This window comes from Cherax quadricarinatus, chromosome 25 (assembly GCF_038502225.1).
Source record: "Cherax quadricarinatus isolate ZL_2023a chromosome 25, ASM3850222v1, whole genome shotgun sequence".
Taxonomy (NCBI): Eukaryota; Metazoa; Arthropoda; class Malacostraca; order Decapoda; family Parastacidae; genus Cherax; species Cherax quadricarinatus.
Genome location: NC_091316.1, coordinates 975,491 through 992,001, shown reverse-complemented (window position 1 = coordinate 992,001; position 16,511 = coordinate 975,491). Strand labels below are relative to the sequence as shown.

General features: G+C 37.5%; 1 protein-coding gene across 1 annotated transcript in view; it reads right to left on the bottom strand.

Annotated features, from left to right (window-relative positions):
• Positions 1 to 16,511, bottom strand: part of LOC128689958 (ubiquitin-associated domain-containing protein 2-like) — an 84,220-nt gene that overhangs the window by 21,948 nt on the left and 45,761 nt on the right. Inside the window, exons 5-6 of the mRNA XM_070088528.1 lie at positions 6,678 to 6,846; positions 2,508 to 2,738 (exon numbers count right to left, since the gene is read on the bottom strand). Coding sequence (XP_069944629.1) covers positions 2,508 to 2,738; positions 6,678 to 6,846 — 400 coding nt within the window. The remainder of the gene's footprint in view (positions 1 to 2,507; positions 2,739 to 6,677; positions 6,847 to 16,511) is intronic.

Sequence of the window (16,511 nt, the reverse complement as noted above, 5' to 3'; positions counted from 1 at the left end):
ATGTCAGTAAATTTGTCAGGTAGGAATGACCTTTTGTGAACCCATGCTGAGATTCATTAATCAAATTATGCTCTTCAAGGTGACTTCTAATAATATGAGCTATAATTGATTCTAATAATTTGCCTACTATAGACGTCAGGCTTATTGGACGGTAATTTGAAGGAATGGACTTATCTCGATTTGAATATAGGAACCACATTAGCCATCTTCCACATCTCTGGCACAACACATACTTTGGAAGATTGTCTTCCTTTTAGTCATAACACCAGGAGCACAAATAGGCACTCTCCATGCGCACTAGAGTTCAAAGGGACATGCGAGGCTCTAAGAAGACGAGTCTAGCTTCAATCTCACCCTTGTCTAGGTTTCTTACAAACAATGGAATCCATAATTTCCATTACTTTCTGGTTAACATTATGATTTGAGGGATTTCTGGGGGTTTCACTTTCTGCCCTGTTGGGGCATTAGAGAGAGGAAGAGCTGAAGGACTGAAGATAGACTGGCCTCAACACCAACTCTTAGCTGATTTTGATATGGTTATGACATTTCATCTCGTCTCAGGTCTACTTGAGCAACAGCCTTTCCCACAAACCATTCATTAGTCTTAACCCTTTGACTGTTGCAAGCCCCTTTCCTAAGAGATATATAGATAAGATTAAGTTTAATTTTGCCCAGGACTATGCACACCTGATGCCTTTGTCCCTGTGGTCTCCTTCCCAGGATGTCAAAAAAAGGTTCCTATGTTAATTCCCACTGTTTCAGATCTATGTACTGAATGACAAAACTTTCAGAGGAGCCCTCCTTATTTAAAGTGATCAATTCAAATCACATAAAGCACATTCTCGCAAGGTTCATGCTTACTGTACCCTCTAAGGTATCCGGCCAGGCATAAGCAAGACTATAAATTTGAGGGGCAAAGTGGTACCCAACCAAGTCTTCGGACTATAGAAGTGTTATGGTACAGCCACACAGTATAAATGTTATAAACAATCATGCCTATGCGACCCAACAGTATCTGTGAAGTCTAGGTCAGGGTGAGTAAAGTTGTATGACTCGCAAAGTACTAGAATCGGTAGGTTATTCAGTGCTTTAAACATGAAAAGCTGTTAATCAGTCAATATCCCAAACCCCTCCTTTAAAGTGCAGACATCATACTTCCTACATCCAGAACTCAAAGTCTAGCCAACCAGATTTCCTAAATCCCTTCACAAAATATTACCCTGCTCACACTCCAACAACTCATCAGGTCCCATAAACCATTCATCTCCATTCACTACTAAGTAACAGGCTTGCACATGCCTGCTGCATGTCCAAGCCCCTTGCACACACAACCTCTTTTACCCCCTCCCTCCATCCTTTATCATCACACTAGTGTATAATCAAACAATTTTAAACATTAGTAATGATGAAAGGGAAAATTATCCTATTATAGAAGGGTCCTGCTTTACAGCACTTTGCTTTACTGCTTTTCACTATTGCAGCAGTTTTCAATATAACCATTCTTCATTTATTAAGACTTCCTAAAATAAATATATTCACCACTTACTATAAGCTAAGGATGAAAATATTTTAAGGTAAGTAATGTGTGTATTGTATATGCATTTTTAAGGCCTGGCTTTATTGCTCACTTAGTATACGTATAATAGTGTAAACGTGAGTGAAAAATAGGCTATGATTCATTCTAGAGCTACGAACCTAACCTGCTGTATAAGTGGGGGCCCTCCGGTATTTAGGAAAACTTACAAACTTCAAATTACAATCAACATGCACTATCTTTACTTCTCTTTATTTCTTATTAATTCTCCCATTCCCTAGATACTGTATGACCCCTCAGGTTTAGCACTCCCCCATAAGTGAAATACTATACTGTAATGATCATAACTGAGGCATCTATGGAGACAGAGATGCCATATTTGAGGGCACTGCGTGTGAATATTATGCAGAGAATTTGTAGTTTGGAGATTAGGAGTTACAGGAATTACTAAAAGTATTATCCAGAGAGGTTATTGAAGTGGTTTGAACATTTAGAGAGGAAGCAAAATAGAATGACTTGAAAAGTGTATAAATCTGTAGTAGAGGGAAGGAAGGAAAGGGATAAAACAATGGAATGGGTTAAAAGAAGAGGTAATAAGAGTTATAACCACTTGAAATAATTTTTTTGTGACATTAAATACTAAATCTTAGCTCTGATTCTGTAGCTATAAACACTGCTGGGTTTGAAATATTGTATACCACAAATGTTATTTCAGCAAGCCAGTAATGTATTTCTAATAATTAATATTTTTGTACAGTATTTATTGAAATATAGATTTTGAGTCTTTTAGTTATTTCATAACCAGATAATTTTATCACACCATGTGTTCATTCAAGTAATGGGCAAACACATGAGGTAGTGAACCAAGATCCTGAGTACATGAAGGATGGAGACTTGAGCAGTGACTGTATTAGAAAAGTTTATGAAAAAAAGGTTAAATTAGTTTTCAGTGTTAAAAAGCACAAATGCTCACCCCTGGTCTATTTCTCATTTCTCTTGCTCTGTTAATTATCATCTGCTGCTCCCACATTTCAATCTGTTCTTGGCGCTGTAACTCCAATGTTGCTCCAGCTGGACCCTCTGGGGGAGGTGGGGATGCTAAAAGTCGAGCAAGTGTTGCACTTGCACCTCGAGCTAGCCAACCTGGCACCCACGGAACTTGCTGTATATATAGTATGTTGTAACGATAGAAAATTCCTGCAATCTGAAAGCATGTTTAAAATAAAAATCCACATCAAGACATAAATAATTATGAACATTATATAATTAGTGATATGCATAACTAGTAGTGCAAAAATGTCATGCATGTACACACACACACACACAAACATACCTCAATGGCAAATAATTTTTAAATTATTAAAAAGGAGCAATTAAAAAATGATAGACTATCTGGGAAAGCAACACAGTAACAAATAAACAAACTGGTTTTAGATCATCAAAATTATGCACATAAATTTTGCCAAATCTTTATGTAGTTTCAAAAATCCTATAAGAAATGCATTTCTAATAAGTACAGTAGTGTATTTAGATTCATTAAAACAATTTATATACAGTAACTCCCTATAATAGACTTCATTACAATGGAAAGATTTTTCTATTGGAGAGAAAAATGTGTTGCCATGAGCCTAGGTGTGTTGCCCTGAGCCAGGAGTGTGTTGCCGTGAGCCAGGGTGTGTTGCCGTGAGCCTGGGTGTGTTGCCCTGTGCCAGGGGTGTGTTGCCCTGTGCCAGGGGGTGTGTTGCCCTGAGCCAGGGGGTGTGTTGCCCTGAGCCAGGGGGTGTGTTGCCCCAAGCCAGGGGGTGTGTTGCCCCGAGCCAGGGGGTGTGTTGCCCCGAGCCAGGGGGTGTGTTGCCCCGAGCCAGGGGGTGTGTTGCCCCGAGCCAGGGGGTGTGTTGCCCCGAGCCAGGGGGTGTGTTGCCCCGAGCCAGGGGGTGTGTTGCCATGAGCCACGGTGTGTGTTGCCCTGAGCCAGGGTGTGTGTTGCCTGGAGCCAGGGTGTGTGTTGCCCGGAGCCTGGGTGTGCGTTGCCCGGAGCCAGGGTGTGTTGCCTTGAGGCTGGGCATGTTGCCCTGAGCCTGGGCGTGTTGCCCTGAGCCTGGGCGTGTTGCCCTGAGCCTGGGCGTGTTGCCCTGAGCCTGGGCGTGTTGCCCTGAGCCTGGGCATGTTGCCCTGAGCCTGGGCGTGTTGCCCTGAGCCTGGGCGTGTTGCCCTGAACCTGGGTGTGTTGCCGTGATGCAGGCTACTGCATTAATGAAGATAATTTGTCTATAATCACTAGTCACTCCATGTTGGACGTTTAATACACATCCAACTGGCCGTTTAATACGCGTCCCTCTGACCGTCTATTACATGTCCACTCAAAACTCTGACATTATATATACATTTATGGAGCATTATCCCCACAATACACCTTACAATATATGTATACAAATTATCTTCACATTAATGCAGTAGCCTGCATTACAGTTGCCATGAACCTTGGTGTGTTGTCAGTGATTCAGTCTGTTCACAGAATTTGTGCACTCTCTCTCTCTGTATTCTGGCAATTTCTTGAAGTTTCAAATTCACCATTCACTATGTACAAGCTAAGGACAAAAATATTTTAAGGTTAAGTTATGTGTGTACTGTACATTCATTTTACTTTCATATTTTTTTAAAACTAGTTCTATTGCACACTTAATATATGATAGTGTAAACATGTTGTCAGGCCTTTTTTTTTTTTTTTTTTTTTTTCAACAAGTCGGTCGTCTCCCACCGAGGCAGGGTGACCCAAAAAAGAAAGAAAATCCCCAAAAAGAAAATACTTTCATCATCATTCAACACTTTCACCACACTCACACATTATCACTGCTTTTGCAGAGGTGCTCAGAATACAACAGTTTAGAAGCATATACGTATAAAGATACACAACATATCCCTCCAAACTGCCAATATCCCAAACCCCTCCTTTAAAGTGCAGGCATTGTACGTCAGGCCTTTATATGTATTTAAAAGTGAAAAAAATTGTTATTCACTTTACACTAGTAGCCTGGAACCTAACCCATTATATAATCAGGGTCCTCTGTATTTCTGTTACTCTGAGCCCAATTTCCAGCTACATACTTCCTCTCATGAACCAACGAAAATCATCTCTATATCAGCAGTATGTCTTCCATTCTATCAGTGATATCAAGAAACAGCAAATAAAACCATAAAAACATGCTAAAAAACACCCAGTGTTTTAAACAAAACACTGGGTCAGAGCATTGCTTTTTCTCATCATGCACTGCATGGGGCAGAATTTTTTTATTATGCACAAACTATGCAGACCCACTCTCTCACATTTAGGCCAAAATTTACTGCTCATAGCTTATCTAAGTGAGATGAGGTTATGACATAAAACTATGTGAAGGACCCTGGCCTCAATGGGACCCTGGCCTGAAAGGGTTAACATGAATCATGTTAAATGCTTTGCACTTAGCATGACTGCTGGTCTTTTCTTTCTGTCTCTTGAACATGTAAGATGACAGGTAAATCCTACAAGCTTCTACTTATATTAAGTATAAAATTATTTTTACTTTCCTATTACTGAAAAGGTCTTAATTCTAAAATATCTATTTTCCAAATTACAAGGCCTTGTGTAAAACTGGGCAGTAGGGGCAACAATCCCCAAACCATTAAGAGAACAGATTTTAACAATATAATTTCATTTGCCTAATTTATCCATATCTTGCAAATGTTTTTACATCAGTTGGTATTTTACATGCGATTTTGCATCATCGGCAAAAATTCATCAAGTACTTTACTCCAGACTAGACATTCACAAAAATTGAGAATATTATTGGGATTTGCCAAAAGCATGCAGATATGACAGTTAGACGTCTCTAAACAGCAAATATTCCAAACCCCTCCTTCCGAGTAAAGACACTATTTCCTACCTCCAGGACTCAAGTCCAACTAACCTCTCTAGTTATACTGTTTAACCCTTTGAGGGTTCATCCCATAGTTCTACGGCTTTGAAGCCAGGTTCCAAGCTGTAGCACTACGTCATGAGCTCAGCTCAATTAGATAAGCTGTGAGTGGTAAATTTGGGCCTAGATATGAGAGAATGCATCTATGTGGTAAGTGTGCACCATATAAAACAAATCCTGCAGCACACAGCACAGTACATTTCAAAGTAGCAGAAATGTTCGTTTTTGACAATGTTCAGTAAACAAATGACGTCACGCAACCAATACATGTCGGCTGGTGGGTCTAATGTGCGTTCACAAATGAGCTGATATTATTTATACACTATTACAATATTGCATAACAGTAAATCTTCCATTTATTGGTGTGAATAAAAATTCATTGTGAATATAAAATCAAAATGGAATTCATCTGTAAAGCCTAGAAACATAACTAATAAACTGAGAAATGTTACCTTTATTGCCAGGAATGCCTGCATTGTTTATTCTGGACCCTATTTTGAAAATTGAATATTTTGAACTTTGTGTGAAATTGGCCAAATTACCAATTTCCGATCACTTTATTGGGTAGTTAAAATAGCTGACTGGGAGATTTCTTGTGCTCAATCGATAAAATAGATGTAATACTAGTGAAATAGCTATGCATTTGGTCGACTGGAATAATGTAAATGGCTTAATATGGGAGTCAAAGCGGGCAAAATCACCAATGCGTAAAAATCGCTGACGCAGGAAAATTCACAAGAGCGCAATTTCGTCAATTTCCCATAAAATTTCATACTTTTTGTTTTATTACCTTCAGGAAAAGATTCTCTACCATTTTTCATAAGAAAAATTAACAAATTTTTTTTTTTTAAATTCTTGGACCCTGTGGACAATTTTCAGATTGGGGGTCTGGACCCTGAAAGGGTTAAATAAATTCCATTGCATTTGGTTAAGGTAATTTGAACTTTGTATAACTTGTAAGCCATTTCCCTGAAGAAAACTCACCATCAGTGATAATATAAAATTAAGTTATTTTTGACAGCTAATTCCTTCCATGCCTCTTTATGTACTCGTTACATAATTATCACCTAATTACATCTTTCACTCATTTTATTGTATATACAATATTATAAAAATTTTCCTCAAAGGATAACTGACTTATCAGTAAATGGATAAATGACAAGTAAACAACAACAACAAAAACCACTTACAATGCCTGAAAAAGCTGATATTGCTGTTGCAGCTGATGTAGAACACACTTGTAATCCCAATAAATATGTGAGAGTTTTCCCAGTGATTGGGATACCTAAGACGCTCGTCTGGGCTACTCGTGGAATATCAAACAGATAGTTTACAAACAATGGAAATATAACACCATATCTGAAAAGTCAAAACAGGAAATAACATTTACTACATAACAGATTAAATTACAGTTTTACTGTTTACATAAATTTCTTGATCTCCAGAACAATTTGCATCTGTATATATTCACACACACAAAAGTGTGATGATTATAAAATATTAGTTACTCAAGGCCAGTAAGACTTACAAAACTACAGAAATAACAGACTCTTAAAAATCTTAAATCATGATAAAACTTGCACAAAAAAGTTTGTTATATCTGAATATACTGTCATTTTTCCATGTACAGTATAGTACAAAACATTTTATTATATTTTGTGAATACAAGCACTGTCTTACATCTACCACAAGAACTTATTACACATAATTTTCCTATAAATTTATAGAAACATCATTAGATGTGGATTGTTCACATATTTAAAGTGCATTAAATATTTCTCATCTCTACCCAATATACCACTATCAAAGTGATCATGGGTATATAAAGAAATGTCAGAGACCACTTACAGAAAGTCATAAGGGTGGCTTGATAGCTCCTCTGGAAATGTTCTCCAAAGGTTTAAAAAACATTTATGTCAAAATTCATATTTAGAACAGGCAGCCATCCACTTACGATAAGGAAAGTGACTGACTATCGTGCAAAACCTAGAGGTTATAAAGGGATTATCTTGAGCAACTACTGTAGCATTTTCCACACAAATACTGTCTTCCTCTCTCTCTCTACATCTGTGACAGTGATACTGTACCTGACCTAAGAATGTGTGCAAAGGAAAATACAGTATTGGCAATCAGGAAAGGCTACTCCCAGTCTCGTCTATGACTTCTTGACAAAATAAGAGAACAGAGCAAGACAACTCATCTCTTGCCTGAACCAAACCTGAACAAATCTGTCATTTCAGCAGAGCCCTCAACACCGAAGGAATGTGTGTGGCCTTACTGTTATGTATAAGGCCAATGTTGTCAAGGTACCACATATGACTAATACCAGAGAGAGCAAAAAGTGAGCTTTTATAAAACAAGATGGGCAGCAAACAGCAACTACACTATGACTGTGCCTTTCCCAAGAACATCACTTCATCTGAGATCACTTTATTCCTAGGATGGCTTAAATCTGGAAGATGCTCATAATGCATAATGACATCAATGAAATAAAGTCAGTAACAAGTGAAATCACTGGTCCACAGATGGCTCCAACTTCTGTGTTAATGTTAAACAATTAAGTTCAAACAAACATTTTCTATTGCTAAGCAGAGTACATTATTGGTAATAAATAATGAAGCTCAAACATTTATGTAACAGAGTACAGTGGACCCCCGGTTAACGATATTTTTTCATTCCAGATGTTCGTTCAGGTGCCAGTACTGACCGAATTTGTTCACATAAGGAATATTGTGAAGTAGATTAGTCCATTTCAGACCCCCAAACATACACGTACAAACGCACTTACATAAATACACTTGCTGAAGCATAGCTCGGATAAGTTTATTTTGGGATGGAATTAAAAATGAAAATTCTAACATGCAATTTTTTTATACTTTACAAACAGAGGTGTTTTTCTCTTAATTGTATTTGTAAAAGAAAACTAAAATGAATTAGTGGGCCCACTGATACTTCAGCCAAGGTTTGACAAACATGCAGTAATCCTCAGTCTCAAAAAAAAAAAAAAAAAAAAATGTATCAGTATTACCAATTATTCCCATTTAAAGCACTGTTATAAATCCCTTATTATCTTTTTCTTCACAATCTTACCCAATTTTCCCATTACTCCCAATTTACAAATATTAAATTAATGTTCCTATTACATTATTGTGCAATTCCTTGTACCATCTTTTACTAGCTAGTACCAACTACCTCGTATACTATTTCTTTTTGTGCTATTAATTGCTCAAATTTTATGCTATAAGGCAAATCTTACTCCCAAATTTACTATCATAGTTACTATCTATCCATTTAATTTTGTTTACTACTACTTAATTTAGTCCCTTTATATACAGTAGAACCTCTACTTGCGAGTTTAAGCCGTTTCATGACCTTGCTCGCAAGTGGATTTGCTCGTTTGCAGAGTCAATTTTTCTCATTTAAATTACAATTGAAATGCAATTAATCCGTTCCAGTGGAATTCTGTACTTCAATAATTTTGCTACTATTAACCTTACGGCTTATTTATCTATCTCACGTGATCTAATATGACATAATAAACAATATAAATAACATAGAAACCTGCTATATACTCTAAAATGAATAAAATATGTAATTCATGTAGTGGTATGGGTGGTGTCAGCAGTGGACAACAGTTTGTCTGGAGACCAGACAAAATACCTCTTGAATAATTTCGCTAATATCATCTATACGGCTTATTTATCTATCACAGTTCATCTAATATGACATAACAAACAATATAAATAACACAGAAACCTGATACTATATCATAGCTAAATTTAAATCAAAAGACCTGCAAAAACCCCTCACAGTTATAAACATCTACAGAGTACCACATTCCAACATTTACCACTTTAGTGAAAAATTAGGAAACTTGACAACTGATGCACATATGAACAAAGACAACCTGCTGCTAACAGGAGATTTCAACATAAATCTACTACATGACCAGGACCCACAAGTGACTGAATTCACAAACACTGAGCAACTGCTTGTTGCTACCAACAATATCTAAACCTACAAGAATCTCCAAGACCAGTTTCTCTTTAACCCGTAAACGGTACAAACATATATATATGTTTTTTCAACATTTGAAAGTATGTAAAAAAAGTAGATCTTTTTGTTTTTTTACATTTGAAAATGTGTAAAAAACTTTGATCTTTTTTTTTTGTTACATTTGAAAATATGTAAAAAAAACGTAGATCTACGTACTTTTGTAGCACTACACGTGTGAACGTAGATCTGCTTGGACTGTTTACGGGTTAATAGACCACATCTGGACTAACACCATATCCCCTTTAAAATCAGGCATAATCACAGACAACACCATAGACCACTACCCAACCTCTTTCATAACCAAGCTAGGTAAATTGCCCCAAGACATTACTAAAGTTACCTTCAGACTACATAACGAGACAGCTGTAAATAACTTTATAGCAGCTATGAATAACATCAACTTGCAAAATGAGCTTGAAACATATACAGATATGAATGAATGTATAAATAATTTTCTAAAAAATGCTCATTACCTCTATAACAAACATTGCCCTAAAAAACTAAACAGATCACAGCTAAGAGACTGAATAGTCCCTGGCTAACACCCAGCATCCTTAACCCTTTGACTGTTTTCGACGTATAAATACGTCTTACGAGCCAATGTTTCTGACGTATATATACTCAATAATTCTAGCGGCTTCAAATCAAGTGGGAGAAAGCTGGTAGGCCCACATGTGAGAGAATGGGTCTGTGTGGTCAGTGTGCACCACATAAAAAAAATCCTGCAGCACACATTGTGTAATGAGAAAAAAAAAACTGATCGTTTTTTTGGAATAAAACGCCGACTTTGAGGTGTATTTTCGTATAGTATTTATCGTTGTATTCGCGTTTTCATGGTCTTAGTTGATAAAATGGAAAACATATTACAGAAATAGAGATGATTTTCATTACTTTTACGATGAAAACGACCTTGAAACTGAGCTCAAAGTAGCGGAAATGTTCGATTTTTACCAATGTTCAAGAGTAAATAAATCACACCACACGTCCAATACACGTCAACTGGGGAGTCTAATATTCTTTCACTAGTGCACTGATATTATTTATACCATTTTTACAATAATGCAGTCGTCTGCATAACAGTAAATTTTGCATTTTTTTGTATGAATAAAAAATCAAAATAGAAAGCAATAATAATATAAGAGGGGCCTAGAGATGTGACTAATGAACAGAGCATATGTTATTTTAGTGCCACGAATGTCTACCTTGTTTATTCTGGACCCTATTTTGAAATTGGCATCTTTTTTATTTTGCGTGAAATTGGCCAAATTGCCAATTTCTGACCACCATATTGGGTAGTCCAAATTAGTAAATGGGAGGTTTCTTGTGCTCAGCTCATAGATAAAATGGAGTTCTAAAGAAATAGCTATGAGTTTGGTCAACTGGAACAATGGAATTGGCTGAAAATTGGGCTCAAAGTCGGCGAAATCGCCGATACGCACATATCGCCGAGACCGCTAACTTCGCGGGAGCATAATTCCACGAGTTTTCGACCAAATTTCGAACTTTTGGTGTCATTACCATCGGGAAAAGATTCTCTATCATTTCATAAGAAAAAATAATTTTTTTTTTTTTCAAAAATTGAGCGACATAGAATGACAGTTTCAGAGAGGGGCCTGAAACAGTCAAAGGGTTAAATCCATTAACACAAAGCACCAATATGAAAAACAGTACAGAATGGGTTAAATAACTAGAGACCAATCAAAACGTTACTCGTCAGCTCTTACCAGCCTCATAAGAAGGTCTAAAAAATTGTATTATGAAAACAGATTACAAAACAACAAAGGTAATATGAAAAAGACCTGGAAAACTATCTGAAATTCTTGGAACTAAAAAGATATCCAAAAACAAAAATCAAATTAACAAAATCAGATGAACCCCTACTCCCACCAACTGAAACAGCAGACAGACTCAATGTTTTCTTCTCCACCATAGGAAAGAACCTAGCAAGCAAAATCCCAAACTCAAACAACCGTCCATCAGATTACCTCACGAGCACCTACCCAAACACACTATTCCTAGCTCCAACCAACCCAACAGAAGTCTCGCTCATCATTAACACCCTTAAAAACAAGGCAGGAGACATAAACAACTTGCCAACTTTTATGTACAAAAAAGCTTCTCAAGTATTCTCACCAATTATTGCAACACTCTTCAACAAATCCATTGAATCCTCCACCTTCCCAACAATTCTCAAAATAGTGAGGGTCACTCCGATACACAAAGGAGGTGACCAAGCTTACTTGAATAACTAGACCAATATCTAATTTACCACTCCTCTCTAAAATCTTTGAAAAATTAATTCATAGATGGATCTATTCCTACCTCATCTCACATAACACACTAAACCCCTGTCAGTTTGGATTTAGGAATCATAAAAGCACAAATGATGCTATCATACACATGCTAGAACTAATAATACCACTCTCGAAAAGAAAGGAGTCCTGCTGGGAATTTTCATTGATTTATGTAAAGCTTTTGATACAGTTGACCATGAACTGCTGTACACTAAATTAACACACTATGGTATAAGGGGCCACTCCCTCAACTACCTGAAGTCATACCTTAGTAACAGAAGCCAATAGGTGTACACAAATGGTGCAAATTCTTCCACACAACCAATCACAATAGGAGTCCCACAGGGAAGTGTCCTTGGACCACTCCTCTTTCTCATCTACATCAATGACCTACTGAATTCATCACAGCTACTCAAACCCATATTATTTGCAGATGACACTAAATATGTCTTCTCTCACCCAAACTCAGTCATACTCGCCAACGCAGTCAATGCCGAATTGCAGAAAATATCTGCCTGGATGATGACTAATAAACAAACTGAATACTGACAAAACCTACTTCATTCAGTTTGGAAACAAAGCTGCAAATGTTCCACTTAACGTAACGCTAAACTGATCACCCGTCACAAGACTCGTGGAAGGAAAATTCCTAGGAATCCACTTGGACAGTAGCCTCAAGTTCCAGACACATATACAACAAATAACCAAGAAAATCTCCAAGACTGTAGGCATACTATCTAAGATATGAAACTATGTTCCACAATCAGCTCTCCTTGCACTGTATCATTCACTCATCTACCCTTATCTCACATGTGGAAGTGGAGGTGGTTTGGTCATTTAGAGAGAATGGAACAAAGTAGAATGACTTGGAGAGCATATAAATCTGTTGGGGAAGGAAGACAAGATGGGGGTCATCCCCAAAAAGGTTGGAGGGAGGGGGTAAAGGAGGTCTTGTGGGCGAGGGGCTTGGACTTCCAGCAAGCGTGTGTGAGCGTGTTAGATAAAAGTAAATGGAGACGAATGGTTCTGGAGACCTGACAAGCTGCTGGAATGAGCAGGGTAATATTTTGTGAAGGGATTCAGGGAAACCGGTTAGCCAGACTTGAGTCCTGGAAATAGGAAGTATACAATGCCAACACTTTAAAGGAGGGGTTGGGATACTGGCAGTTTGGAGGGACGTCTAAGCTGTCGTATCTGAGCGCCTCTGCAAAGACAGTGTTTATGTATGAGTGAGTGATGGTGAAAGTGTTGAATGAAAATGAAAGTTTTTTTTCTTTCTTTTTGGGTCACCCTGCCTTGGTGGGAAATGGCCGATGTGTTAAAAAATATATATATATATACATGTAGTTTCTTTTTGTAATTTGCTTTGGTTATAAACTCCACTGAAAAACTAAATTGCATTTTGTAAGTTAAACAGTTAATGTTTTTTCAATCTTATTGAATTGTATTTAGCTTTCATATACAGTAGACAGTCATTTAACATGGTAGTATGTTCCTGAAAACACCGTGTTAGGTAAAAACTGTGTTAGATGAACTGAAGAACTTACAGGAGAAATAGGGTTACGTTCCCGAGAGCCCCAAAAAAGCCAAACCTTTTTTTAGGCCTCCACATCTTACAAAAATAAAAGTGAATATGTAACTGTAGTACATTGTTGTGATGTATTATGTTTTTACTGCTTAAGACTACAAATGTAACAGAAATAATAGTATTTCTTACCTTAAATTGTGGGTGCTGGTGTTTGTGGATGATTGTGAAGAGTGGAGATTTATGCTGTGGCCCTACTGGGCTGAGGTACATGGTAGAGGTTCTGGTACTGAAGCTGATGGTTGTACTGGAGTGTCTAAGTCATTCAGTCAGTCAAGTTATTAAGTCAGTCAAGCGATTCAGTAAGTCAGTCAAGTCGTTCAGTAAGTCAGTCAAATCAGTCAGGAACTCAGTCAAATCATTCAGGAAGTCGGTCATTCAGTAAGTCAGTCATTCAGTCAGTCGGTCATTCCGTAATTCAGTCACTCAGTAAGTCAATCAATCACACAAACTTATGTTTACCTCTTTTTTATGTGTACAAAGTAACACTGCATTATGGCTACAGGATGTCTTGTCTAATATCTTTGTTTCATAAGAACATAAGAAAGGAGGAACACTTTAATTCTAAGACTTAAATGCTTACACCTTTTCTTGCCACTTTGAACAACACTGGTATGCCTACTGGGTGTCATGACTGTTTGGCAGATACAAGATATAGCAATTAAAAGATCAAAACACAATTCACAATCATAAGCTTGTAGCAGAGAAGGTGGACTGGACGTGTATGAAGTACGAATGCTCGGATGGTGGGGTGGTGTCGGGGGGTGGCTGGGGACGGTGGGAGGTCTCCCCCGCTGATCCACAACAAGGTGGCAGCATGAGGAAAAGAGAAGTTTTTTTTCCTTCCCACACACTAAACCGTGTTAAATTCATCTTACGACATGTTACATAAAATTGTGCCACAATCCTTCAATCGTGCTATACCCAAATCGTGCCAAATAAACTCGTACTAAATGACGGCCTACTGTAAAATGAAACCAAGCTTTTACTGAGATTTTAATCATATCTTTAGGAAAGATGAGGAAAGAATGAAAGATGGAGTTACTGAAAATTTTACATGTTTCAGGATTCTGCAACCAAGGAAAGGTAAAAAAAAAAACACTCTTCAATCTCACTCACCTTACACAAGCAACTAACTTCCTTGGCACTACCTCATCTTGCTCACAAAAGCAGCATTACAGTTTTCTGGCTAAAATTCCTACATACATCAAATTCCTCTATTGTTTCTGCAAGTAATTAGTATGTATATACAGTGGACCTTCGGTTATCGGCCGTTCCGGATATCGGGCAATTCGGTTTTTGCCCGAAATTCTATCCCGGTTATTGGCCGTTATTTCGGAGATTGGCTGTATTGGTCACGTAATAAATCACTCGAGCGCATTAAATGTCTTATTTTAGGTCAATACGTATAGACATATTCATTAATCCATCTATGATATTTTCTTCAAAATTATACAAGAAACATGTTACATAGCATATAGTATATAAACATAGCATATAAACATGCAATGTTTATATGTTATCAAGTGGAGAATCGGGTGGAAAGTAAACATTACGTTTTCTATGATTCAGCATTAGAGAAAACTGTGACTCTTATGTCTCGCCCAGTAACCGCCCTCCATATGAGTTTGTTTACAATTCTAGGCACGACTTATTCATTACTTCTCCCTTTGTTTATGACGACATTTAAAGGTAGTTGTTAGTAACGATTAAACTCAGTGAACATGGTAATAATATGGCTGTGTAGTGTAGCCCAGGTGGGCTACACTACACAGAGGGGAGAGGGAGTTGGGGGAGTCCCATCTCCCTCTCTCCTCCTGCCTTCTTCAATACACCAACAAGTGTCTTCAATAAAGGTATGTAGTGTTCATTTATCATTAAAATTTGTGCTTTATATCTATTTCTCATTGTTTTCTGTATGTAAAACTATAGTTAATCTTTAAAAAATGTATTTTTTGTTAATATTTTTGGGTGTCTGAAACGGATTAATTGGATTTACATTTATGCTTATGGGAAATATTATTTCGGTTTTCGGCCATTCGCTTTTAGACCGACCTGGAATGGATTACAGCCGATAACCGAGGGTCCACTGTATTGCACTCGTGGACCCTCGGTTATCGGCCGTTCCGCTTATCAGCCAACTCACTTATCGGCCGGTTATTCGGCTTTAGGTTATCAGCTGTTATTTCGCTTATCGGCCGTATGGGATGCGTTAACCCACTGCTGCCAGCCGCTTGCATCAGTCTGGCTGTGTCTCTGGATGAGTGAGGAAGCGTCTGCTCATTCATACAAACATTTTGCTATAATCCATTGTTTTTTGTGGTTATTGATTGAGTGCGACTGTGAAATAAGCAACCATGGGCCCAAATAAAGTCCCTAGTAAAGTTCCTTTGGTAAAGAAAGCGAGAAACATGATGAAATTTAAGTTGTTGAAAAGTATGAGAGTGAAGGAGGAAGAGAGAGGGGAGAATGTGCCTTCTTCAGTGATTCTATGATATGTACGATATTAAAGCAGCAGGAGTCAATAAAGGCTATAGCGTCAGCCAGTGATAAAGTGTAGCACGTAAGTTAAACGATTAAGCGATAAAGACGACGAAACTTAACTCCTCCAATGTTGTTAGAGGTATATAGAACTACTGACAACACCGCCACCCTGCCTATCTTCTATCGCCCTAAACCAGCATCTCCTCCAAAGTACAATAAGTGTAAATATTTCTTATTTATAAAGTGTAAATAATTCTTATTTATAAATTACACACACTGTGTGAATGGTGGTGGTAGCTCTGCTGCTGCCCACTACCACTAATATGTACGGCTTCTGCTCTCAGTGGCCCTTATAAACCCAACAACAACAACACATCACTAGCCACACACATAATGACATACGTTATTCATTCCAGAGTATACATCATGTTTCTTTGTTATTAATATTGTTTATTATGTCATATTAGATGAATTGTGATAGATAAATAAGCCAGAGTTGATAAAAATAGCATCATATTTAAGCCTCCCTTGCCATTTTGTATATGCCAACAAGACTCTTCATTACAGGTAAAAGTGATTTAAATGTTCATTTATCCATTTTATTT